The sequence below is a fragment of the Branchiostoma belcheri genome, unplaced genomic scaffold, assembly GCF_001625305.1.
Source record: "Branchiostoma belcheri isolate BF01 breed outbred unplaced genomic scaffold, Haploidv18h27 scaffold50, whole genome shotgun sequence".
NCBI classification, from domain to species: Eukaryota; Metazoa; Chordata; class Leptocardii; order Amphioxiformes; family Branchiostomatidae; genus Branchiostoma; species Branchiostoma belcheri.
In genome coordinates, this window is record NW_017804132.1 from 950,709 (window position 1) to 977,810 (window position 27,102).

At 39.3% G+C, this 27,102-nt stretch overlaps 3 protein-coding genes across 6 annotated transcripts in view; all 3 read right to left on the reverse strand.

The window, feature by feature from the left end:
* Positions 1-1,604: 1,604 nt before the first annotated feature.
* On the reverse strand, positions 1,605-8,983 carry LOC109480283 (transient receptor potential cation channel subfamily M member 5-like). Its single transcript, XM_019782455.1, has 13 exons — positions 8,855-8,983; positions 8,363-8,526; positions 7,994-8,109; positions 7,604-7,706; positions 6,558-6,783; positions 5,668-5,814; positions 5,010-5,153; positions 4,285-4,533; positions 3,626-3,812; positions 3,345-3,429; positions 2,939-3,111; positions 2,674-2,794; positions 1,605-2,500 (listed from the first exon to the last, which is right to left on the reverse strand). The coding sequence occupies exons 1-13, from the start codon at positions 8,966-8,968 to the stop codon at positions 2,392-2,394; spliced, it is 1,938 nt and encodes a 645-aa protein (XP_019638014.1). The 5' UTR covers positions 8,969-8,983; the 3' UTR covers positions 1,605-2,391.
* A 5,919-nt stretch (positions 8,984-14,902) lies between these two features.
* LOC109480308 (melatonin receptor type 1A-like) lies at positions 14,903-16,823 on the reverse strand. Its single transcript, XM_019782496.1, has 2 exons — positions 16,382-16,823; positions 14,903-15,609 (listed from the first exon to the last, which is right to left on the reverse strand). Exons 1-2 carry the CDS (start codon positions 16,753-16,755, stop codon positions 14,970-14,972), a joined length of 1,014 nt encoding a protein of 337 aa, XP_019638055.1. The 5' UTR covers positions 16,756-16,823; the 3' UTR covers positions 14,903-14,969.
* A 6,900-nt stretch (positions 16,824-23,723) lies between these two features.
* The window catches only part of LOC109480271 (transportin-3-like), a 56,341-nt gene continuing 52,962 nt past the window's right edge, over positions 23,724-27,102 (reverse strand). For all 4 annotated transcript variants that reach the window (XM_019782424.1, XM_019782423.1, XM_019782422.1 and 1 more), the window contains exons 26-27: positions 26,419-26,531; positions 23,724-24,226 (exon numbers count right to left, since the gene is read on the reverse strand). In XM_019782424.1, coding sequence (XP_019637983.1) covers positions 24,166-24,226; positions 26,419-26,531 — 174 coding nt within the window. In that variant the 3' untranslated portion in view covers positions 23,724-24,165. The remainder of the gene's footprint in view (positions 24,227-26,418; positions 26,532-27,102) is intronic.

Below are 27,102 nucleotides of genomic sequence, written 5' to 3' on the forward strand. Positions count from 1 at the left end.
CAGAAAGTGAATTCAAAATGATCTCAAAGCCCAGTTTGTTTGATCACTAGTTTTACCTCCAACAAAAATGGAAGTATTGCTTTTTGGCATGTCTGTCTGTGTGTCTTTCCGCATGGCCCTTTGGTCAGGTTGGGTCCAGTCTGCCCTAGAGAAACGTCAATAATCCTGTCTGTTTTCACAGTTGTTTTTCATTACATGACCTCCTTGACAGCTGGTGTTGTTCCCTTGCACAATAAAGAAAGAGCAGCTGTAATAAAAATACAATTATCCCTCGAAAAACTTTTAGCACGTTTTTTTACATTAAAATACATTACGGTGCTAAATAATTGGGATAAATAATCAGATCTGAAAGAGCTGTGGACACCACGGTAAATGAGAAGAGTACACAGTCACCATCACACAAAATCTAAATATTTCATGGAGGTCTCCGAATTCTTGTTCATTCAAAAACATATTCAAATTGCCCTACATGCTGTTCACCTTGTAAGTAACAAAAGTGTTTACATCAGAGGCGAGCATTCTTCGGCGGTTTAATAAAGTTTAAATGCCCGTCTAGACCATTAAAAGATTTTTATAACACAGGTGCCCTTAGTCAGACTAACGCACGGAAATGAATAAATGAGTTTATTATTGTATCTTTTGTTACTAAGCGTTAAAAGCTGCAACAAATAAAACTCACAAATGTGACGATTAGACTACTGCAAAGAAAATTGATAATAAACACATGTAAGGTATTTTATCACATGCTTCTCAATACCAGATAACTTATGACATTTTCATATTAGTGAATTTGTTTCATCACTAGTTCATTCAAAAAAAGAACTACTCAAATTAACCTGCAGATCCAGTACTTGTAAGTAACAAGGGAGGAAGTGTTTACATCAGAGGCGGGCATTCTTCGGCGGTTAAAGTTTAAAAGCCCGTCTAGACCATTAAAAGATCTTTATAACACAGGTGCACTTAGCCAGACTAACGCACGGAAATGGTCTCCTACAGCGCCAGACAAGCTTCTACATTTCGCCATGTGTGGCAGCAACCAAATGTCTGGCACATTCCGGATGTAGATGGCCAATTAGCCATAAAAGAGCTTAACAATGTAACACGTACACGTTCATGTGCAACGTGAGACAAACTTCACATGCACATGCGCACAACCGACCGTACGTCCCGTATTTTCTAAGAAGGTGAAGGTGAAGGTTTGAAAAAGAAAAAAAGAAAATTTTAAAAAGAAAAAAATCATTAAATTACAGGGGATATGAATAATTTTGTGGATATGGATTATTTTGTTCTTAACTGTAACTGTTATGATGAAATGATATACAAATTATGATTGCAAAGGCAAGCAAATGCATAATGTTTACCTTCCCATATGGTCTGCTGTTAATTCTTACTCAAACACATTTTCTATTGGTGAGACAGGAGTCTAAATCTCCCCTGCTATGAAAATGCAACATGATGTAATCCAACACTAGTTACCATGGTAACAGACGTCTGGTTCATGTCATTGACCTTATTGGCTTGGAGAAGAAGAAGAGGAAGAAGAAGAAGAGGAAACAGAGCAAAAACAATGTTTTCCTTTGGTAAACATAAAAAAGTTTGTTACATATGTTACAAATATGTATGACGTGTCTTCCAGAGCTCCATTGTACGTGTAAAGCACTGTCTTATACTGAGTTGGACCACCCTAGTTAAATAAAACAGAAACAAATAGATAGATGAAGAAAAATAAAGTATTGTTATCCCAGCAAATGTCTCTAAAATGTATATGGCTCAAGACATTAAAACATGGCTTGTTTAGTTAATATATACACACCTAGTCTTATAGTAATTTTCACTGTGCGTCTATTTGTAGGTTTATTGTATGAAAGAAAGAAACAAAAACCATTTTGGACACAACATAATACGACCCTTATTCCAATTATGCTATTTCGTAAATAAAGTATTCTTTGATATACATTTGGATAAGAAATTACCGAATATTCAGAAAATACTCGGATCAACTCGGATGTTAAAATTCCCAGAATTAACAAAAATGGTAAAATGTCATGGAATGTATGAATCCCTTTGCTCCTATGTTCCCACTAATAAGCCACCAAACGTTCCTAATTAAGATCCAAGCAGATATGGGAATAGTTTTTATGGTTTTCTAATATTGCATGAACTCATGCCATGCACTTTTTGCTCCCAACATCTGCTTCCAATCAAGGCATTAGAATAAAATACTTTCGAAGCTAAACCCTTATCACAAAAAAGCATTAAAAATTGTGGCTATGATATATTATATTTTGGTACATTATATTTGATTGCATGCAGAATGTCTAAGGCAAACATGATAATATCATGATGGTAAATTGCGTGGCCAACTTTGAAATTCTTTTTGATTTGACATGTTTACTTCTTGGTATAATCTTGTATTAAAGACTTAATTGCCTCCATTTCACCTTCCATGCTTGCCATACGTTCTCGTAAGGATCCAAGCTTTCCTCTTGTATCTGGTGGGCTGGACAAGGGAAAAAACAAAACAATCAGAGTAACAAACACACACACACAATCATACATGAACACACATGCACACACACACACATGCACACATACACACAAACACACACACACTGGCACACACACACACACGCAGGCCATTTACCCAAAGATAAAACATCTCTAAGACTGTACCTATGTTCAGAAGCTGCATGCAGTTTGTAGACACCTTTCTCTAACTTCATCTGTACATTCGTCACAGCTTTCCTCTCCAACTCCTGTAGATTCGCCTCTACTTTTCCACTGAATGTTCTCCCTGTTTAAAAAGGTCAATGTCATAGATTTGTTCAAAAGAAATTCACTGATCCTTTTTGTTGTGTCAATATCAAGAAGTACCGTGGTAACTATAGACAAACAAGCAAATAGACAAACTCATCCCAAACAAATACTGGAAGCTTACGGAAAGGGCTGCTTGCGGGAACGCCTCTGAAGACCTCCCATAGTTTCCACAGCAGCCCGAAGACGAGGAGTGGCCCTGGTCCGAGGGGTCTGTCCTGGTACTCCTGGATCATGTCATACCTGTAGTAGCTCCAGTACATGCCTGCTCGCTCCTGGACACGTTCAATGGTGTATCTGTAAACATAATGAATTGTGTGGTTTATATTGTTTTTAACTTTTCACAGACCCCCAGTCTTTGTACCTGACACAATCCATTTCACTCCACCTAGTACCCACCTGCTAAATGTCATCCCATCCAACACCACACAAAAACATCATCCGCAGACCAAAAACAGTACCTACCATTTTTTTGGAGGTAATGAAATAAGTATAATTTATATAATTACATGTAGTAAGCAAATACTCACTCAAACAAACCGACTTGTAGTTCCACCAGCATCACAGCTACTAACAACATGTAACCTGCCTCCATGACGTCCACGTACCAGGGCACTGAGAGGGAAAATGTACTTTAATCACTTAATCATGCTGTAACCTCAAAAGTGGTCGGTTATTAGAATAACAGACCACTTTTTGGTTCGTACCATTATACAGGGGATACTAACAGTAGCGTTAAGACTTGTAGTATTTATCTATCAAAATACACACAATCATAAACAAAACAAAATAAACTGATAAAAAAACTAACATTCTGTCCCTTCCCCCTCCTCCAGGTCCAACATTTGCTCGTGCAGTTGCCAGTACGGTATGAGGAAGACCTTCTGGACAATGCTGGGAGTGAACTCGTTTTTAGGCGTGGTGAGGGCCAGTCTGGTGACGCCGTAACACACCGCAACGACGGCCAGAACACTCAGGAAGAACACCACGTCACCGACCTGGGAATGAAGGTCACATGTAGAAATGAATGAATGAATAAATTAGTGAATGAATGAATGAGTGAATGAATGAATGAGTGAATGAAACAATGAATGAATGGATGAATTTAAGTTTATTATTGTGTCTTATTGGGCCAACTAGGCATTAAAAACTGCAACAAATTATGCAAAAACAAAAAGATTCAGGTTTTGAATCAACTCTAAAATGCTCATATTTTGGCTAAAATAGTGGAAGAACGGTGACCTTGTCTTCCACAGCTTTTCCACATATCAATGCATTGTTTTGACAAAAAGTTCATAATTCATTTGTATGTTGGCATTTTAGCTCCTTTAATAGCTTTTGGGCTATCAGAGGATGCCTAGGCCTTTTTTATTTCTTTTTTTTTTTGCCTTGTCTCTTCATATTTTTCCTGAACCAACAAATTAAATTGGTGTAGCCTATTAGCTACTAAAAACAACATATTAAACATACCATCTTCCGGATCATGACGATCTTTGGTCCCATGTTCTTGTTGAGATAGAACATGGGGACCATCCGCACACACAGGAAGATCAGGGTCAGGCAGTACAGAATCCGGATCATCTGGAAATTCTGCTTCTCGAAATCCCGGTCGAGACAGAGGCGTACGATGAAGGTGATCTCGAACAGACCTACGATGATCACATCCAGGATGTTCCACGCGTTGGAGATCCAGGTTTGGATCAGAATGCGTTTGTCCACCTGGAAATATCACTCAAACCTTTAAGATGGTGTAATGATTGCATAAAGTTCATCTATGTACAGTTTTTTTACAATGTACCTTATATTGCTTCAGAATCATTTCACCAACACAGAGTTCCAATCTAACTTGAAGTTCCTGTATTCCGAACACTGTCTTGCCCCACATGTGACTTGCCAAACTTTAAAGTCTTTTATTCAGCAGACGTTTCGGTGACCGTCGATCTGTCACCTTCCTCAGGGCAATTCTGACTGGTTCACATTGCACTGCAGCACAGGTGTACATTTGGAAATGCATCTATAGCAGTGACACCTGTGCTGCAGTGCAATGTGAACCAGTCAGAATTGCGCTGAGGAAGGTGACAGACGGTCACCGGAACGTCAGCTAAAAAAAAGATTTGGTTGTGTAAAAAGAGTCTCTTTACTCAGTGACTTACCAACCTGATGAAATTATTCACGGATTTCTCTAGTCTATGTACCATTTGGCGTATTTCTTCGAGACCCAGAATGGCGATCCAGAACACCAGGAGTCCCTCCGCCCAACCCACAGGCTGCTTACTCTGAGGCCGGACCTCAAACAGGACCATGTAGCTGAACATCAGGATCAGCAACACGTGGGACACCTGGGGATGAAAGGAAAGCTTGATGTCGCTTTGAAAAATAAACACTGTAATGGGTTTCGACAGCTCATTATGCAAGTAGACTGGGTCACCCCTGTATGTTGCTACTCTTCTTAATTAATTGTGTTTTTCTTTTAAGCAGCACTCATAAAAGGTTGGACATCTGAGGAGGCGATATCACAAAAGTCTAACCCTTCAAGATCAACGCACATGACAAGAAGACATATAACATGGACCACATCATTCCCTTAGGATATCAGTATTTCTTCTCACCAGTCCTGTTGCAACAACGCCATCTACTGATTTTACACAAAAGTGCACGTCACTCATAAAATGTATCCTGACCTAAGGCTAATGTGCTACTGCACTTGTACGTGGGGTCGGGTTAAATATGTGACAATGTTGCTGGAGGAAAAGATGTGTTTGCTCACTTTTTACTTGATATAATATGTTTCTTTGTGCTCATTTCATAGAGATGTACATAGTAACCGGGATATTTCAAAATATATATACCTACCACACTGTACATGAACTTGGTGACAGGTGCAGTGAAGTAGAACTTGACCTTGTCCCACAGGCTGGTGTCATGTTCATGTGCAGGGTCCTCATCACCCACATACTCCAGGAAAAACAGCAGGGGTGGACAGACTGTAGCAGCCATCAACTGAGGTACAAACCACATTTAATATCACGTTAAGTTGCATTTTCAAACTGACATTTTCTTCTCTTTTACAGTAAAAAAAATGACAGTTATACCATAGAAGCAAGATACACGTACAAGTGGTGAAAAATCATAACAAGTGGTCTTTATTTCATAAGTGGGTCTTTGTTGTGTCATAAATGACCACTTGGCCCAAATAGAACACACATTCTGTACAAATGACCATTGGTTATGCCAAATCAATGGAACAGGTAAAATGGACATATAATGGAGAATGCAGTGACATAAGTTTTACTTGAAGTGAAGAACTGATTGCTGGCTAATTTCTTTCAGTTCAAGAAGACAAGATTTTACAGTTTACATGTAATAAAGACAAACTTCCATACCTTCCATGTGGGTGTGTTGTCAGCCTTTAATAACACTACTGGATTTTACATTTCATTTTTAATAAAAGCAAATATTCATAGATAACGTTACCTTAAAATGTCGGCAGAACATACTGCGCCTGCGCAAAACCTCAATTTTACACGGTTTTCGTTGAATATTAGGTCAACGTTGCGTGAGAATTTTGCCTGTTGCAGACAAAATTTCTTCCATAATAACATTTGGAAACTACAATGTACAGACAGGGTGTTAACCTTATATGCGCGAATACAACCTTATATGAGCCATTCTGTCAAAGTGCTATGCACAATACACTACGGGCTTCGCGCAGGTGTAGTACGTACTGCCGATGTGCCCGTTACCTTCCATGTGGGAGTGTTACTGGCCATCCTGCCTGTCCAGATGTTATCCAGGGTGAACTGGCAGGCGGCGTGACCCATGACCTCCATGTCCTCGGCCATGTCGATGGCGTCCAGCGGAGCGATGTGGACCCAGTCTCCCCGCTGTTTCACCTGAACGTCCGACGTCTCCTTCTTATCCAACCGGTAACACTCGTTAATCACCAGCAGGGCCAGCTGTCGGTACTCCCTAGTAAAAAGAGGATGTCTCATTGCATTACTTGCCGTCAACCCACAGGATAGAGGCAAGTGGCGAGCTGCCATTGAAGCCGCAGTACCACAGTGCAAGCATGTCTAACATGTGAGTGAGTGAGTAAGTGACTGAGCGAGTGAGTGAGTGGTAAGAACCACTGTGATACTGTGGCTTCCGGAAATAGGTTCATCAGGTTGGTAAAGTATAGGATATACTTTTTTTTTTTTAGGGATTTCTTTTACACAACAAGTACATGTATTGTCTCACCTTGCTTGCGTTTTGGTGTCTATCAGACACCTTCCTCAGAGCTTCTGACTGGAGTTCTGCTTCTCTCCACAAAAGCACCACCTACATCGGCTATATACTTAAGTAGCGGCGAGAAGCAGAACTAAAGTCAGAAGCTCTGAGGAAATCCCTATATCCTGTGACAGTGGCTATTTTGAAGAAACAATCAAATTTATAGTTTTGTGTGATACTGTTAACCCATATACTATTTTTAAAAATTTATTTTAGGGCTTGTAATAATATCTGAAACTGTCTTCTATTCTTTTTAATCTTCTTGCTTTCAAAACTTTTTGGTCAGTTGGGAATAATTGGGATTAATTTAGTTTCCAAGTTACCAACATTCTTTTCCTCCTTCATGTCAACTCTCCAAGGTCACAATATAATATATGATACACACAATGCAGCATTATGCCAAAGTGTGGTTAATGCCCGGGGTAAAAAGATACAGATACAGCAATAAGGTCGAGTATATATACAAATGTACATGTATATATAGCATTTTGCATCAGTAGAAGAAAAATAAGGGACTTGCTTAGACAGCTTGAAGAGGTCTGCTCGCTGGTCAGCGTGATAGATGTCATTTGGGAGATGATCAGCTGCAAACTTGAACATCATGCTGGCAACCAGACCTGAAACTATGGGGAGAGCACAGCCAGTGTTCTTAAATACTGTAAAACAAATTATTGTCTTAGTCTCCACCAGACTCCTTTGCAGGCTGAATAAATAGTAGAAATTGGCCTAAAAAGGGGATTTCATTGGCCAGGAGTTTGCTGGGCAGAGAGGGTCCAATTTGTCCTGCAAAGGAGTCTGGTGGAGAGTATTATTGTGAATAAAATATGATTTATTTATTTATTTATTTATTGCAATTCTCCACATACATGGAAGGCATTAGCTACTTTGAGTGGATTCTGGCATTTCTCACCGATCTGGTCGGACCCTAGATTCCAGAAGAACCTGGCAAGTTTGACCTTGCCTGTGGCGATGGCCCAGATGAGAAGGTCATGGAGACCCAGGGCACGGTCCGAGTTCTCATCATCACTGGAAAAAACCATATCACCGATGAATGTATGGTGACAGGAGTCTAAATCCCTCCTACTATAAAATTGCAACATGTGGTAACCAACACTTAACAGAGAGGTCACTGTTGCACAGTAACAAGAACAAGAACTAGTTACCATGGTGACAGACATCTGGTTCAGGTCACTGACCTTATTTGTTTGGAGAAGAAGAAGAGGAAACTGAGCAAAAACAATATGTTTTCCTTCGGTAAACATTATAATAAAAGCCTTACTATATGTTGGGTATCTCGTGGTCCTGTATGAGATCTTGTGAGATGACCTCCCCCAGCACATGTAGGACAGTGTGACCTTCATACTTCCCCTGGTCCAGACATTTCTCCACCAGGTGGTTGAAGACGTACGTCTCGCGCTGCTTGGGTGTAGCATCTTCAAATGCCTTCATAAGACACATTATCAAATGTTAAAGCCATTTTGACTTGAGTTCTAGATATACAATGTAGATTTGTATTAGATTAATCTGAATCAAATATTACCACCATCATCATTTAAATTGTAGCTACAAATGCTATCATTTTTTCATGAGAAATGCTTGTGTCATCCTTAAACTTTTACAAACCACTGATATTTTTACTATATTATTGGCCATGGTGTTTACATAGTAATGTAGCCATGCATGCCTTGTTACACAATTCAAATAGCCTGACTGTAAGGCAATGTACACTCAGGTGTTCTAACATACCCAGCCTGTAGTATTAGAAACTTACTTTGTTGTACAGGTGCTGTAACGTGCCACGGTTCAGGTACTCTGACAGCTGCAGTCCACTGTCCAGCTCCTTCTGTACAGCATCAGCATCATCTGACAGCAGGGCTTCATCCATGGTGAGACAGGGAAATGACTGATGAAGACAAATAAAACAAATTTGTGTCATAATTGTATATACATTTTAATACTGTAGATTCATGGCGGTACTTGTCAGTACAGCTAATATGTCGAGATTAACATAAATAAATGATCCAACTACTTCAGTACTTGTACTTGTAGGCTTGATGTTGTGTCCTATATCATAGAGAGAGTGTCATTGTCACCAATTTTAGGAGTATCCTTAGTCATAAGCTTTTGAATGTTGGACAAAAGTTAGGTGTGACAGGTCATCTGATATATGCATGCCTGGACTTACCCAAAGGGTAAATAGTTATCATCATCAATACACTGGTGCTGAAATATGAAAATTTCAGTTGTAATAAACTCACTAGTTTATGTATTGGAGAACTCGACCATGTCAGAAAAGTAAGATGGGAGGGGGGTGACTATATCTTTTGTGCATTGATCTGTATCTAACCTTACCAGGCACGCAGTGAAAAGTAGCAAGACCGGTTTTCGAGGTCACTTCAAATAGGACCTCGCCATTGTTTGGATCCGCCATATTGTCAATAGTACTAGTATCTCAATATCACCAAATCTGCCCATATTGTCAAAATAATGACTACATTATAAGATCTAAAATACATATGTTTAATAGACATGGACATTCTGCAAGGAAATATCAATGTGTGCAGTTACAACTTACCTGCACATAACTGGTTGTGATGTTTATTATCATCATGGTGTTTTAGCTAGTTATATGGAGCTCTAGTTAACAGTTAACTTCAGTTAAGTTAACTTTTAACTTCTCTGAGCTCATGTTAGAAAAAGATACATTAATATTTTATCATCAATGATCTATATCCCTACAGTTTAATATAAAGCAAAAATTCTTGTCAGCAGTTGGATTTGAAATGAACAATTCTCACAACAAAATTGTCTTTCTGTCAAATAACTTCATTATATACCAAAACACAATCATAACAGGGTTTGGAGAAAACTTTTACTGTATCCTTAGGTCTGAAACACCTTGTGTTTAGGCTAAGGATTATCAAGGACATTCTTTATTATGGATCGATGTCTACACATGATAGATAGTTGAGACTTACCAGTGACACTTACCCGAGGTTCTAATATGGCGGTTTCACATGATATGGTTGACTGAAGGCTGTCCTTACGCAGACCTTGGCTGATAGGTCTTGTCCCTGTACGTTATTTATAAACTGTCAATGGAATTTCAAGCGTCTTCGGCTTTATATATGGTACTAAACGCCCCTAAACGCCCCCTCAAAAAAGTGACTTTTCTGGTTCTAACTTTCAATGATTCCACGATGGTGACCTGTGAACTTTGAACTACGCCATCCTTACCTGATTACCCATATATTGTACGCCATCCTTACCTGATTACCCATACATTGTACCGTGTGCAATTGTCGTGCAATAAAGTTCTTCATATAATACCGATAAAGGAGGAGAGGCAGGGGATTGGTAGGAAGAAAAGAGAGAGAGTAGATCTACGGAAGAGAGAAACGTCAACATTAGATAGAACCTTAGGCTTACGGGACAAAGTGAAGGTTACGAAATGTAAACACTGTAACAGAATTTCCGTAAATAATTTCCTCAGGTTGGTGAATGATTGAACATCAAAGTTCTTTATTCACAAGCACAAGAGTCAATGTTTCGATGACCGTCTGTCATCTTTTTTTTATTCCAACATTTAACACAAGATATGGTGACAGCACACTCAACCTATTTTCATGCCACCACCAATGTAAAGAATAATAGACAATGCTCATTTTCACAAGTCGTGTTAATTATAAGTAGATGTTAATTGTTGATCTGATTTTAATTGACAATAATTATGTATATATCACATTCCTGTGGGTGTTGTAGGTTTGGGAACACATTTTACATATAGTTCCCTGTAAATTCGTATAATAATATTCAATACTTTGCGTTGGGGAATCGCTATAAGACCTGTAAGCAGCGACACCTGTGCTGCAGTGCAATGTGAACCAGTCCGATTTGCCCTGAGGAAGGTGACAGACGGTCACCGAAACTTCGGCTGAATAAAAGACTTGGTTGCGTAAAAAGGAGTCTTTTTATTCGATCGCACCACACTTAGCAAAAAGAGTAGGACTTCAGCATTTCCCGGTGTTTGGGTTTAGAACTCTAATGCCTTATTGGATTTACAACCTATACTTCGAAAGCTGGTCAGTCCAAAAAAGTAAGTAAATACAAGGTAATGGCATGTCTTAATGTTCATGTGGTCGCCCGGAAGCTTCGAAAAAGCATGATAAGGTCAAATCCTACGTACTTAATTCGCCAATAGAATTATACGGCTTTGTTGCTGAGTGATGACCATTTACGTCTTACCCAGAGAATACTCAGAATCCCACACTAAGGTAGGGTATCTACGAATGTGACCACGTAAGTGGCGCACGTGTCTGTGTGTGTGTGTGTGTGTGTGTGTGTGTGTGTGTGTGTGTGTGTGTTTGTGTGTGTGTGTGTGTGTGCATTCGTGTGTGTATGTGTGTGTGCTCTTGCGTGTGTTGTATAAGGTCGAACTAGGTACATGTACCTATACTCTTTCTCAATATAAGCGCTCAATGCTAAGCAGAAAGCAGTGCAGATAATAATAAATGGATTCCACTGTGTCCTTTCCCTAATCTCCAAGTAGATTCTGTGGGGCAAGAAGAGTACATATTGACCACCTGTATCCAATGGTTACAAGAGGCCAAAAGAAACAGGCGGCCAATATGTACTCTTCTTGCCCAACAAAATGTACTTGGAGATTATCCATTTCCTTCGGGCACTCAAGTACGTCTGAGTAAACTAGACCTGGCGATGGTGAGTAGGCATGACAGTAGTTTGATCAAAATAAGATCAAATCAGGATTTACCATGAGGGACATGACATACTTTGCCCAGCCATTTTAGCTTCGCCAGTTCACCAAGAGGCTGTAATGTAATTACACATGTATTGGAGCTGCCAGTTTCGAACGCAAGGGAGTTTCTAAATCACCTTATCTTTTATCTTGCGTGACTTGACTTGCAGTTGTTTTGGAATTTGGAAATGAGCCCAAAACAATACAAGTTCATTTGCTTCATATTTTTATCATAAATTTTTTGAATATGAAACACTTTAAGTCTTTCTGCCATATTGTAGTAGCTTTCTGTATAAATATAAGGGTTTAGTAAATTGAAAAAAATAAAGTACAGAAGCAACATATGTAATACCTAAATCACTTTTATTCAGTGAGTCTTTTTCTACACAAAATATAGTGTTTTTGGCGTAAATCTTTCATTCACTGCAGCATATGTGTCCCTTTTTGTCCATCCTTTTACATAAATCCGACGTTCTAGTATCATACAGTGCTTTAAATACAAGGCATGACAAATAATATCATTTGCAAAGCCAAAACACGAAATATGACACTAATTCACTGTACGTAATGCATTCATCAACGGAATTCTGAAATATCATAAACTATGTTTAACTAATGGCTATTAAAATCTCACAATATTCAATAAATATATGCGGTCCATAACTGATCAAATACACCATATACATCAAAGTAAACGTCAAAGTAAACACTAAACATTGCTAAAGATAAACCTATATTGATAAGTACACAGAATAACATGAAATTACCAACAAAGAATCCAATACATAAACTCTGGATTAAGTACTTCGTTCAATATGGCAAAATATATGACTATTGCCATAAGTGCTGCCGGGACCATCCCCATGGGTCTTGATGAATATAACAAATCTTCTTACCGATGAATGCCCAAATTGGAGGCCAATATGGCGTTCTTCAATAGCACAACCCCTTTCTTATTATTCACCCTGCGACGCCGTTTTCTTTCATTATTGCAGGACAAGAAAGAAATTGAGTTAGGGACTCCTTGTTGTATCCAAAACACGTCGTTATCCCCAATATGCCCCCGAATCCCATCTGGGATTTCCAAAACAGGTCGCCGTTCTGGATATGTCTTTGTTCTATCCCAAACACGTCGCTAGCAAAACTAGGTACCCGTTGTGAATACATATGTCTTTGCTCTAATCATATATAGAGAGAGACAGTCACTTTTTAGGCTAGCTTCTCATAGAAGATAGCGGAGTCTTTACACTAAGCCAGAAGAGTTTGCGCAAGGTAAACAATTTTAGAGAGCCTAAAGGTTTGCAAACCAAATATAGAAACGTGAGAGTTAAGAAAGACCACTTGCGGCCCTTTCAATCACCATTACTAGCTGCACGGGATCCCACCGGACTCCGAACGAGAGATCCAATTTACGCCTCCAGTGAGACCAATCAGGCAACACGACCTCTTTTAAATACAGCACTTGTTCTTCTGTTCTTTATCGGGCCATGTTGATTTTTTTTATCATATGGATGACATCCTCTAGAAACCCCCAAAACTGATGCGAGCGTGCGAAAAAAAATGTTTGGCAATGAAAAAGTAGCCTTCATTGAGAAATCTACGTGGTCATGAAGTAATAAGACCAAACATACATAATATGTTATGGCGAATAATAGACATTCTTCACATATTCTTCTTGTCCTTGGCATTATGAGCTGAGTCATATCGTTTTCCAATGTCTCTTTTTTTGCAATTCACGGCATATATATGTGCTCATTTTGCAGCTGCTTTCTACGAACGATTTATATTATGGCTGAAAATTGTTTTTTTTTTTGGAAACGAACCAAAATTCATGTTCGCGCGGATGTCAACCATGTAATATAATCAAATTTACATGGCCAAATTGACACCACATGACAACTCCTTACACTTTACAAGGGGCTATGCAATGCTTATTATGAGGCACTCGTGGCGATGGCCAGAAACGTCGACAACTGTAAATTGTTGAGTGAAAAAAATGATTGTCAACCTTGAACGCAAAATAACCGCTAGACCAAGTCATAATCATCACCACTTCAGAACCACTTTGTCTTTTAGGCAGTTATTCCTGCTGATGCGAACACAGTTATTATTACCTCGAATATTGAAAAAAATGCCTGCCTCTCTAGACCTGCCCACTGCAATTTCGATGTAGAATTGCTACTCAAGCAGAGTAGCAATAAGGAAATCTTAGCTGGAATAAATGCTTTCATAATCTGATGGTTCAATGAGTCGGAGTCATCTTTTGATCCCCTTACGTACGTCACATGCGTCCTACCAGAAAACAACGTGATGTTAGGCTTAGCTGAGCAGAAGCAATTAACCTTTCCGTAGCAGGTTGCTTCTATGGAATCTCAGATAGTGTTGTGAGTTTTTCACTTCAGTGATCATAGGAGGAACATGCCGTTGATTGTGAATCATATAGCCTTGTATCCACTCTATTCTATTTCAGTTCGCTCAGGCTAAAAATGAAACACATGAAGTGAACAAAATATTTCTACATAACTCCAAACCATCCACATTTGATCATTTTGCATTTTGCCTGAATGAATGGGTGCAAAAGAAATTCCAACACATCTCTAGTTACATCAAATGCTAGAGATGCCGATAACTATATGGTGCATCAATTTATGATTATATTAGAAGCCATAAAGCAATGAGTATGGATTGAATAACCTGATGCCTTGGTAGCATGTATCTAAAGTATTCGTTGTACGTGCAATATAGTCAAATCTGTCCAGTGACCACCTCTACATAAGGACTACCTGTCCAAAGGACCACTTTTTGCTGGTCCCTTAGATGGTTTTCTTATTGACACAATCATTAAGAATCCTGTTTACAGTGACCACCTGTCCACATATAGAGTCCCCTGAGTAGTCTTCTTGTGCATGTTTGACAGTATATGCATGTTCTTGCAGCTTTTAACAATGTTGTACTCTCCAAGCAGAGTTTGTGGGGAAATGATCGTTAGCTTTTTATATATGGCCGTTTTTTTTTGTCGCTCCCCCACCAACGTCGGTGGCCGGTGACCTTCTCTGGCTAATGGATACTGTCTTGCCACCGAATGGGATCTGTTTGGAGATTAACAATGTTGCAAATCTGCACGCTGTGTTTACAGAGGAGTTTCCTCTACATTGGAATTGCGCGAAGCAAACCTCTGTCCTGTACCCTGTTCCAGACTCAGCGTGTTCATGTTGAATTTTTCCACGCGGTTCTGTTCCTGTTTCTGAATCCCCTGAAACACGCACTCCCACAACGACCTGAGCTCTTTCCGGAATTCCTTGTTCCCAGCAGTGTAAATAATAGGATTCACGCACGAATTACACGTGAAGATGACCCTGGTCACAAAGTTCAACACTCGCAGGCTGTCCCCGGTCTCGTATGTGATGATATCCATCAGAACCTCTGGCGTGACGCAGATGTTGAACGCGATATATATCACTGCCATGTTTTTGATCTGGCTCAGAACCATCGGCGGGATTTTGTTCTCGTTCGCCCTGTTGCTGTTCCCACGGACACGGGTTGTCGATGCTTTGACTTTACGGTAGATGAGGATGTAGGAAATGATAATGATAACGTTACAGAGAATGGCAACTGGTAGAATGATGCTGACGATGTAGCCGAAGGATTCCACGATGTCGTAGTCGCAGGTCAGAAGGATCGGGTTGAATCCAGGCTTGCCGAAGCCGGCCAGCAGCGGACTCGTGAGGAGGAAGGCCACCAACCAGGAGACTGACACAAGCAGCACGCACCTTGGAAAGTAAGGACACATGTTATGGTTTAGAATTCAGCCCTCTCTTTCTCTCTCCTTGCCCCCCTTTTTCCGTCTGTGCCTGCCTTTCTTGGTTTCTTTCTCCTCTTTCCTCTCTCTCTCTCTCTCCTGATCCCTCTCTCTCTAAGTAGTCTGTGTAACGCAAACTCTGCCGTCCGCGGCTTTAGAGGCCCCGCCGGCTGGATGTTGGGCGGCCGGCAACCGTAAAGCGATTTTAATCAGGCTACTCTCTAAGTACTATCTTCTTTTTCTTCTGAAGACGGCATTCCAATTGAAAATCGAAAATGACAAATATCGAATTATCTCTTGATATTTTAGTCATCCTTTCAACATTGAAATGAAACAGCGGTACATGTCTCTATAGATATCACCATCAATCGTGTGCCTTTAATAAAATGAAAATCTAGAAAGTACGTATCTCGTTACCCTGTTGGTTTTCATTGGGTGATCTGACTATATGTATTCTCATATTCTACCGCCTTAATTCAATGGATGCAGTAACGTTAACATCAATGAGGTTATCCTGGTATTATGTACTTATATCAGTTGTGTTGTCTGCTAAAACTGTATAATGTTGTCTTATAAATGTATATGAGGGATGTACATATCGCCTGTCTTGCCCATTGTAAGTTGTAATTTTGTACGCAAACTTTGCAATTCAGGGACTCTTATCTCTGCTTTTTGGTGTTCAGAAAAAAGAAAGAAACCTTGTTTCATGCAACATTTAATCAGAATTTAAAAAAAGGAAGTACCTTTTACGTGAGAAGAGCACGTCGTATCGGTGACTCCTGGTGATGCGAACGCAGCGGCTCACAGCGATCAGCACCGCGGACAGCACCGACTCATAGCAGCTCAGCAGCCCGACGATCCCCGTCACCACGCAAATAGCGTGGTCCCTCAGCCCGCCCGACTGCGCCGCGGACACCGCCGACACCGGCCCGTACAGCGCGGTGAAGATGAGGTCACTCACGGCAATGTTCACGATGAACAGATTCAACCTCGTGCGAAGCCGCCTGCTGCGAACGATCACGAAGATCACCAGAATATTCCCGATGCCGCCGAACAGTGTGAGTAAACTAAACGCCGCTGAAACCAAATCCCGTTCTAACCGGGTAGTTTCGGCCATTTCTTGTGTCTATTGCTTTCCTTTCGTTTCAAGAAATGAATATTAATGATGTGGACATGGTATGAATAACCTGATAGGACCATACGTAGCTAGTTGTTGCTAGGTGATAACTAGCAACATCTTACGTACCGGAACAACGTTATTTTCACACAGTTCTACATATTGCATCTGTGCCTGTATGTCCTCTGCAAACATAAAAGCAATTACGATTAAACAGGCTGAGGGTAAATATTCTCTTAATAAAATTAGTGTCTTGAGAGGATGTGGTCTTAAGGGGATCGGATGTCAGCTACTAAGTACTACCTGGCTATGTTCAAAGACGTACCGACTGACAGCCGGTACGTTCGTATAAAGCTTTCGTAACATTGGTTATGTTGTAAAATGGCGTTGGTTACAAAAATTTTGATGCCCAGCATGTGATTATATGATTTGTGTAACACTTCTTTGCCTTAATATATTCCTGCAGTTCATTCCCTTAAAGAATTAGAGTACAATTATCATTGACTTGGAGCTCTTTGAAAAACACCGTATGAGACCGACACAGCATGTGCCGCAAGCCCTCATCGGACAGATGTCCACTTACCAAAATTACAAGAGAACCAAGCGATGACTAAATATGCTGTACACTCGGAATGTCTATGGCCGAAAGTGATTTGTGCGTTGTGTGTATCAGTGTGTGTGTGTGTGTGCATGTGTCTGTGTGTGTGTGTGTATGTGTATGTGTGTTTGCGTGCGTCGTATGTGTGTGTGTGTGTGTGTGTGTGTGTGTATGTGTGTGTGTGTGTGTGCGTGTGTGTATGTGTGTGTGTGTATGTGTGTGTGTGTGTGTGTGCAACGTGTGTACATGTGACCCTCACCTCACATGGGAGCGCAGGTTGTTCTTTTCTTAATTGTGGGTCGCTTCAATTCCCTCTGAGACCTTCTAAGGCTACCGCGAAACCAGCAAACAGTACTCATTAGTGTATCGTGACTCATTTAAACGACTTGCTCACCCGAGTACAAGTCCTTACCTCATGTATCAAAGAAAACGATCGTTGCTTCCTGATTGAAACTGATAGCTCAGCGGATAATGTCAGTGAATAATTGGGACACACCTCAATTCGTATCAGCCATTACCACAAATTGGTATTTTGGCAAGTTCTTTAAGCATCTGTATCTGTATAGCTGGTATAACCGCCCTTCGGCGTAACACACCAGCATCGCAGGCACGCGGCGCGGCAGCAGCTGGCTACATTACACCGAACGACTTGTTACACCTAACCCTTGAACATCTAACTCTAAACATTGTTTCAAGCTATCTAATGATAATGTCCCTACTGTACTTGACGACAGCGAGTTCCACTCTGCGATAGTTCTTGGAAAGAATGAGATTTTGAACACCTCAATCCTTGGTTGATAACTCCGGTACTTGAAGTTCTTTTTAACTTACGTTTAAAGCAAAATTTCGATGTGTAAATAGCAAATATAAGAAGAAATATGAGATTCCAGAAATTCAGGAACTATTAGAGAGTCTTTTGTGCAGTTTGCGACTTCCTGAATTTCCCCTTGCCGATATCTCCTTCCTTTTGGTTCCCTATCAAAGCCATTTCCTGTGTCTGACCTTCGGACCTCCTGTCAAGCTTCCCACCCACGTGTTGTCAACGTATTCTGTCCGGGCAAGACGGACACATAAACCCACAGCTTAGCCACCTAAAGCAATACCTCTGGAGTAATACCGTGGTATCTTAGGAACACTCAGATACCGTAGAAGGGAAAGTGATATACATTGTGATCGGAAAAATGATATCTCAAACACAATTTAGAAACAGATCAGTTACGACATGTGGATGTCCCAAACACAGAATCAGAGACAGATCAGTTACAACATTCAAATTCAACAACATCAGTTTGTAAAATAACGCTAGGGCGTCTTCCAATGCCAGTTTGTATCTTCTACCTTTAGTTATTTCTTTTTCACAAATACAACCCGAGCCATCAAAAAGGTATGGCCAATTATAGTGGTACCATGCGTACAATAGAACAAATTACACATTCATCCATATATGACATAGACTATCAGTGTCACTACCTTATTTCTTTTTCACGTTTGTATCTGCTACCTTATTTCTTTTTCACGAATACAACCCAAGCGGCAAGCCATCAAAAAGGTGTGGCCAATAATAGTGGTAACCTGCGCACAATAGAACAGATTACACATTCATCCATATATGACATAGACTATCAGTTATCCTCAGTGTCACTACCTTATTTCGTTTTCACGTTTGTATCTGCTACCTTATTTCTTTTTCACGAATACAACCCGGGGCGACAAAAGGGTATGGCCAAAAATAGTGGTACCCTGCGCACAATAGAACAGATTACACATTCATCCATATATGACATAGACTATCAGTTATCCTCAGTGTTACTACCTTATTTCCTTTTAACGTTTGTATCAGCTACCTTATTTCTTTTTCACGAATACAACCCAAGCCATCAAAAAGGTGTGGCCAATAATAGTGGTAACCTGCGCACAATAGAACAGATTACACATTCATCCATACACGACATAGACTATCAGTGTCACTACCTTATTTCTTTTTCACGTTTGTATCTGCTACCTTATTTCTTTTTCACGAATACAACCCGGGGCGTCAAAAAGGTATGACCAATAATAATGGTACCCTGCGCACAATACAACAAATTACACATTCATCCATAGACTATCAGTTATCCTCAGTGTCACTACTGCATGTGCGTCACACAGTGATTATACACCCCACCTGAGGATTGAAATGTAGGGCAATCGGTCTGCCTCCTACGTGTAGTCCCGACCTACAGAGAACCAATCGACACTTCAAAGGTCTGTGAGAGAGTAATCAGGTTGGGGTATTGGTGAATTTGTAGTGAAGGGTTGATTGTTACAAGTCTTATCAAGGTGTCTCTGACCAAAGGCCATTACCCTACTTTGCAGCTTTCTTGGTTGAGCTTTAATTTATACTGTCATCGGTTGGAACCATATTGGTATACAAGAAACATTTACTCAAAGTAGTTTGTGATGCCATGAACGTATAGAGAGTTGAAACTGTGTGCGTTCTTTTGTTAAATGTCATTTTGGATCGTGTGTTTGTAATACCGTGCAGTCTGTTTTTTTGTACTTTGTATGCCTGAAATCCTAGTCCTGATGGCAGTGGATTTTCATGGCCTTTGGCTAGTTTCGTTGGACACACGTGTTTCAATAGGTTGGTAGTTACATAAAACATTGGCTCCTTCATATCAGCAATTGAAATGTCAGCCTCGAAACATTAAAGGGCCACAAGCTTAGGCATCTTTCTTTGAAACTGCAGATCAAAGGCATGACAGCCTCCAGTTTAATTCCGGACTAATCCCCATATCTCAGCAACCTTACATCTAGATGGGCTATTAATAGCGTAAACTATAGGTAAAAATGATGTAAGAAATACGTGGTAACCATCAAGGATAGCTTCTGTAGCAGGCTTCAAGAACCTGGGGTTTGGTGGTCTTCGTCTGTTTTCTGATTAGCCCGGTTATTCAACCAGGCCGGCTATGTTGTCTACATGTATATGCAATCAGAAAATAGCACACAAAAGCTCCCAAAGACCATGAAGACCCCCCAGATTTTGGCATGCTATATGGAGGCTACATCAAGGATCCCTTAGGGATTAACCCAATTCTGTAGAATTCTGGAGCCAGAATATTGGAACTGGAGTCAGAATTCTCAATGACCGCTACATATACATATTTCTTTCATCATTTTGTACGATATTAGCCCATCTAGATGTAAGGTTGCTGAGATATAGGAATTAAACTGAAGGCTGTTGTATGTAAAATACAACAGAAAAGTGTCACTTAAACAAGGACATGCACTCTTCTGGAGTTCTAAATCTTCTAGATGGCCACGGTCCACACGTATTATTTATGGAATTGCGTGAATATATAGTAAACATTTTGTCAACCTTTATCCCATGAAGTAGCCCTTAAAACATTTTAGGGCCAAACATCATGCAGACACTTTCCTTTAAAAATGTAGATCAAAGGCATGTAAATGCAAAAGAATAGTGTCGCCTTATAACAAGGAGTGCGTTTATCCTACCTTGATGGTGGATGCATATGGATCTACAAGGCGTATTATTGATAGAATTGCGTGAAAAATAAGAATTTACTGCGGATTATGTCCTTATAACGGATAATGATACATTAATAAAGATAAAACACATCTAGGCTGCTAAATTGACGATCCTAAAGTAAGACAAAACGACTCCACCATATAAGAAACGTTTTATCTGAGATGTAAAAGCAGTTGTTTAATCTGAGCCGGCATTACAATTGTACAACACACTGAGGCATCGGTCTACCTAGACGTTATAGGTGTCCACCAAATGTCATCATTTTCTCAAAACGCGTGTTCCATTTGGTACATGGTTTCATTACGTTGGTAAATCAATATACAATGGGTTCTTAGCTAAATAACAAGCTTTCCGGCAACCTTTATTACAAAATGGCAGCCGAAAGGTCACCAAAATGTCAGCAGATAAAATCCCTTAATCGTATAGCTTAGGCCACACCAATTTTATTTGTTTCTCGGATTTTTTCAGAAAAAAATATGAAGCGACAGGGCGAAAAAAACAGGCCAAGGCACCCCATGATAGCTGGAAATATCACAATATGAGCCATGAAGTGAACATACCAGGCTGGTTTATAATTAAAACAATAGATTTTGAACATTTTTTTTTGCAAATCAGAAAAAAGTGGACAGGGCGAATCCGAGAACCAACAAATTAAATTGGTCTGGCCTTAGTCTTGTAGATGTAGCTAAGAACCCAAATGTCTCTTCGTTTTGGTCGACTCAAAGTAATGACAACTACATGTAGCACTGTATTTCCACAAAAATGTAAAGTAATATTCTGAAAAATGATGACATATGTGGACTTTTTCACTATTTTTGTTCTTTCATGAGAACTTACAGGCGATAGAAATCCTCACATTTCAGAATGTTTTAAGCATTTTTTCCTTAATAGTTATCAAATATAGTATTTAACCAACAAAGTTGTGTTAAGACGGTTGTGTTTTAAGTTAGGATTCATTTACCGGTTCATAGATATAAAATCAACTAAAGAAGACTAATAGTACACTGTTAAAAAATTATTCAGATACCGTTAAAGACTTGAAAAGACAGTGAGTGGAATATGAAAGTCTGCCAAACAGTTATTTCCCTTTTAAATCAAAATTCATGTTTTGACTAAGTTTGGATTTCAATAGCCTGTATTACTCATGAAACGACCCAAGTCAATAGTACAGTAAAGCTGGGCTCAAAATTAACCTGTTTTGTTCTTGGACAATAAAAAAAAGCTAAAATTGGACGATAACAAAAATGCACATAACGGGACCATACTGACTCAAATACATGTGTTTTGACAAAAATGAGAGGAAATAAACAGTTGTTCTGGTTTCCAGGTAGTAGCTATACATTGAATGCAATAGGACATTGGCATAGCTAGGTTTGCTCTCTTTGACCATTTAAGTTCCCCCCATACAGAACCCCAAAACACAGTAAGAATTGTTGTGGTCATTGTGGTTGCAGACAATACATGTAAACAGTTGACAAATGACATCGTTTCATGTCCAAGGCCATTTGATGTTCATTCTTTGCTCTTATCTCTGCTAATACCCCCTTTGTCGCATCATAGGCCGGTCCAAACTTAGGGTCACACACATGTACAATATGCTATCACTAGGATGAGACCAGAACACAAAAAGGGGTGGTAAAGATGGTATTGCAGAATTTTCACTTCTTCTCGTTTGGAAATTGAAACCTAAAACGTCATTACTGGCAAAAATGTTTGGTAAAGAAGGAACGATGACAAATGAACGAATACCTAACATTATACACATACAGTGATAGCGTTTACATAACTAGAGTAAAAGTAGTTATACGTGAATAGGACTTCAGATGACTTAAAAACACATAGTACATGTTCTGTGCTATTGCACAATTGAGGCACAGAGAAAACGAAGACACAGACACAAATTTTGAATTAGGATTGCAACAGGTTTATGCTTGTCAGATTGGCACAGTAACATATGATACAGGGAAGCCTTCGTGCCAATCTAACAACAACGAAAATGACAAATTTTCTACCTCTTCATTATCCTGCTAATTAAAAACTAACGAATTTACTTACTCGAAAACAGTATGGACCACCGCACTATTAGTTTCTCCGCTTTCTTTCGAAACCGTAAAATGTCGTCATAATTTATTTATACTATTTTCGCGCCATTCTAAAGCAAACTTTTGCAGCTGAAAAAATCACCGATTCCACAATTCTGTCTCTTACTTTCCATAAAAATGGTCCCGAACAATCCTTTGCTGCTCATACTTTTCTTCAAACTATCCTCAAAAGCAACTTACACCTGTTTGATGACTACGTTTTGCATAGCAAAAGTATCTTATTTTGGCAATTGCTCTCCAAAAGGAGCCAATTTTGTTCAAATACATCTTCAGTTCAAATTTCTCAGAGAAACTTGCTATCATTTTTTGTTTCAATACTTGTGTCTTCTTTGCAACACTCATTTTTTTTCTCCGAAGACCTGAATGTTTACGTCCACTGTTTGTTATCTGACTTGAATATAAATTGACTTACCTAAAATCAGAGCAATCTGAGTCATAATTAATTAGCAAAGTCATGGTTTGTTTTTAGGTTATTAAAACTGAATGAAAAATCATGTGATGTACAAAATGTGAAAATAGTTACTGTATAACTCTTAACATGTCAAAATACAATGGCCTTAGCACTTTTAACACAAAACAAGTCCTTTTCATGATTTCAAGTGTTCTGTCGACAAAGGTAAGTTGGTGAGCTTGACCAAATTAATCGACCAGTCTTCAATTTTTCAAAATAGTTTGCAATTATTCATGATTTTACAACTCAAGAGAAATATACTTAGTAATTGAATTATGGCTGTTGTTATTGTGTAATGGTTTGTATACATGTTGTTGTTTGTAAAAACTTGAAATTAACACTTATGAAATTTTTGAAGCATTTTACATATGGCTGTGTTGTTTCCGGCAACTTTCTTCCTCATGACAAAATTTAAAACATGACAACTCCACTGCCAGCGCAAGTATTTTACAGCTTTAAAAATTTACAGGGCAAAAGTTTGGGATCCCGTTTTCATCAGAGAAGTTATTTAATGTCACACACCCCCTATATGCAATGGTCATGCCCACTGCTTTAACCAGCACATGCATAACAGGACTGAGACATTTTGAAAATGGAGGGGTGGTTGAAAAAAAGGGTAAAAAAGTTCTCAAGTGATATGCCTTGGACGTGTAATATGTTTTGCAGCTTGCGTTGACTTTGCTCGCAGACTCTTGTCTCCTCCAGACGTTTCACGGTGACGAGATCAGTGTCATCTGTAGAGCCGGGAAAAGTCTCGCAGTGCTGACGACACAGTCTTTACCTCTTCAGCACTGAGGAGAAAAACAAGAATAGATATTACTTTACAGTTTGTCCATTTTTAAACCAGAAATTAGAGGTACAGGAAGTACTAATAGTATCTAAAATAGGCTTACCTGTGCAATGAATGTTTTCATACATTTCATTTCAAGTATTTTTGAGAATAAAGACATCTATAAAAATTGGTACTCAAAGCATGTGTCACTTTTTCTTTGGGGGGGATGCAACTACATGTAACTGGTCATTTCTCTATAATATATGTGATCACCTGTCCATAGTGGTCAAATTTAGCCAGTCCCTTGACTTGAGTGACCACTATAGACAGGTTCGACTGTATTTTCAAATTGTGTTTTGGTGATCATTTCAACTAGTGGCAACCTATTTCTTTAGCATAAGACAGCACAGATGTCAGAACAGTGCTACACAGTTACACCACATCTTCACAATAAATGTGAATAAAAGTTCACTTTCATACTAAAAAATTGCATTTTGGAGAGACAGTGTGGTACTTTTATCACACCAATGGCTCTAACAAGACATAACAACATCCTCACATTAGCTAAGTAATAGTCTTACCTTCACCTTAATAAATTTAATCCTTCTTTGAAGAAATTCAGGTCAGCAAAATGGAGTTTTGTTTTTGACGCCATGAATAATATCATTATCACTAGTCTTTGCAGTTGCCAAGGACATATCATACAATGTACATGTAAGTGATGATCAAAGGAAATTTGACAATCAAGATGTCTTTAAGTTGCCTACCATGTAATTCCCTACAAATGGATAGCACTTAGAGCTAATTTATAGAATCTACAAGCTGCCTGCACCCTAGTTTTTCTAGCCACGTGTACGGTAATTTGTCCCTGACATCCTGTCTAGTCGGAAATTGTCAGGAAGCAAACTGATCGCTTGGAGACCTAACCTTTGTCACCACGTATTGAACATGTAATTTGTCATTGTAATTCTTTCCCTCTCAAAAACGTTGTATTGAAATTTATGGCTGCAACTGGAAATCCAGGATATTACTTGCCAAGGACTGTCATGGAAAAAATCTAGCTGGGGTGCTTGGAACCAAGAGGTTCTGAGTTCGAATCCTGCCATGCCACTGACCTTGTGCCCTTGGGAAAGGCACTTTACACAAATTTCCTCACTTCACTCAGGTGAAAATGAGCATATCTGTTGTTTATTCATGCGTTAAATGTATGTGTTGGTGGTGGCATTAAAATAAGTTGAAAAAAACTTGAGTGTGCCGTCACCATGTCTCGTAATAAATTTTGAATAAAAAGAACCTTGCTGCCTTTCTGTCACTGTCTCCATGAAAATTGTATAACCAAAAAATTGTACACTATGTGTGACACAGACAGACTGTGCCTTTAGGCCACAGCAAGTAATGATTTTACATAATGTGTGACAGTGCCTTTAGAAAAATATTACTGCATCTGGACAAAGGACAGGTGCTTAGAAGTTACATAAGACACTTCAAACAGCAATTAGTCAATCATCTTCAATTTTCTACCGGTATATTATGCAAATTTAGCTCCTTTAATTGCAGCTTAAGAGCTACATGTACAATCATCTCAAGAGGTTGATAGGATGGGATCCAAAATGCTGAATACATATAATCCTATATGGGGTTTTCATTGACGTCATAATGATTATCACTAATGAATACCCAGTGACCATATTGGTGGGTAAGAGGATTACAGTAGCAGCATTTTGGTGAGTTTAATAGATGTACACTGTAATCCAACATGGCATAATGACGTCAAAAGAGCCTACCGTACACATCTTGATTATGTTCCAATTTACGTAGTACACATGTACAAAATGTATGTACATGTATATCCCGTTTAAAAGTCTTACAAAATGCTGTTAAAGTGGTATGTTTCTTGATATTAAGATTTGCACAAATCACGGTAAGTATGGTACGGCTTGAATTTGAAGTCAACTTTATTTTGCTTATGTTCACTCCCAGGCGCACTATAACAATGTAATTGCAGAGTAGACAGGAAATTGGGGGGATTTTTTCGGATCCAAAAGCCGGTATGTGTGCCTGATAAACAAAAGAAGGGCTGACATTCTTATGTTGATTATTTTTCTATTGTCCCAACAATGTCCCAAAGTGTCATTTTTGTTGCCCCAGCCTAAATTTTACTGGTCAGTGGCCATCAGGACCACCTTTAATTTTGAGCCCTGGTGTACGTACCTTGTGATTTGTTTGTGGAAGTCTGTGAGCTGCTTGTGTGTAGCGTTGACGGCACCGCCGGTCGTCTCGGTGGGAAGGGCCTTCAGGGCATGTTCCAACCACACACAGAAACTCTACAACAACAACAACAACATAGTGCTTCAGGCCACACTAATTTAATATATTCTGTTTTGGTCATTTCTTGCTAAGTCTTCGGTAAGCGGTCAAGATGGAAATGGGGCTAAGCGAAAAACTTAAGCCAAGCCCACGGAAAGCTTTCAAAAAAGTAGTGCAGTCTGATAAAATGTTATTATGGTATTAAGAACTTTTCTAAGACTTGTTTTCCAAATTCTAACTTATTAAGTTTTTATTTGGTCCAACTACATCACAGGGCATACATGTACAGTAGCTTAATACATCTGATCTCTAGGGAAAACATATATAACAAGGCCTGCATTGACCTATATATACAGAGGGAAATGATGCCACAGGAGGCACTTCCCTACTTTTGGGTACAAACTGATGTTAACATAACAGATGTGGACATCAATGAAATGCCTAAGGGAATTCCTAGAATTCTTGGAACATGAAAGGCATACTTGTAAGTATAACAATCAGGCTAGACCCTGAAGGATTATCAAAAAGAATGTACACTATCAATGTTGACAGGGCAAGTAAAAGCACTGTTTGGGCAAGTGCATATCC

What these genes read in the sequence shown, in the direction of transcription:
- LOC109480283 (XM_019782455.1), bottom strand. Translation starts at nt 8,968, where the DNA reads ATGGATGAAGCCCTGCTGTCAGATGATGCTGATGCTGTACAGAAGGAG. An exon ending in TACAGCACCTGTACAACAAA is followed by an intron (nt 8,527 to 8,854) that starts GTAAGTTTCTAA and finishes TGTCTTATGAAG; the next exon opens with GCATTTGAAGATGCTACACC. An exon ending in CATGCAGCTTCTGAACATAG is followed by an intron (nt 2,501 to 2,673) that starts GTACAGTCTTAG and finishes TCCCTTGTCCAG; the next exon opens with CCCACCAGATACAAGAGGAA.
- LOC109480308 (XM_019782496.1), bottom strand. Translation starts at nt 16,755, where the DNA reads ATGGCCGAAACTACCCGGTTAGAACGGGATTTGGTTTCAGCGGCGTTT. An exon ending in GTGCTCTTCTCACGTAAAAG is followed by an intron (nt 15,610 to 16,381) that starts GTACTTCCTTTT and finishes TTACTTTCCAAG; the next exon opens with GTGCGTGCTGCTTGTGTCAG.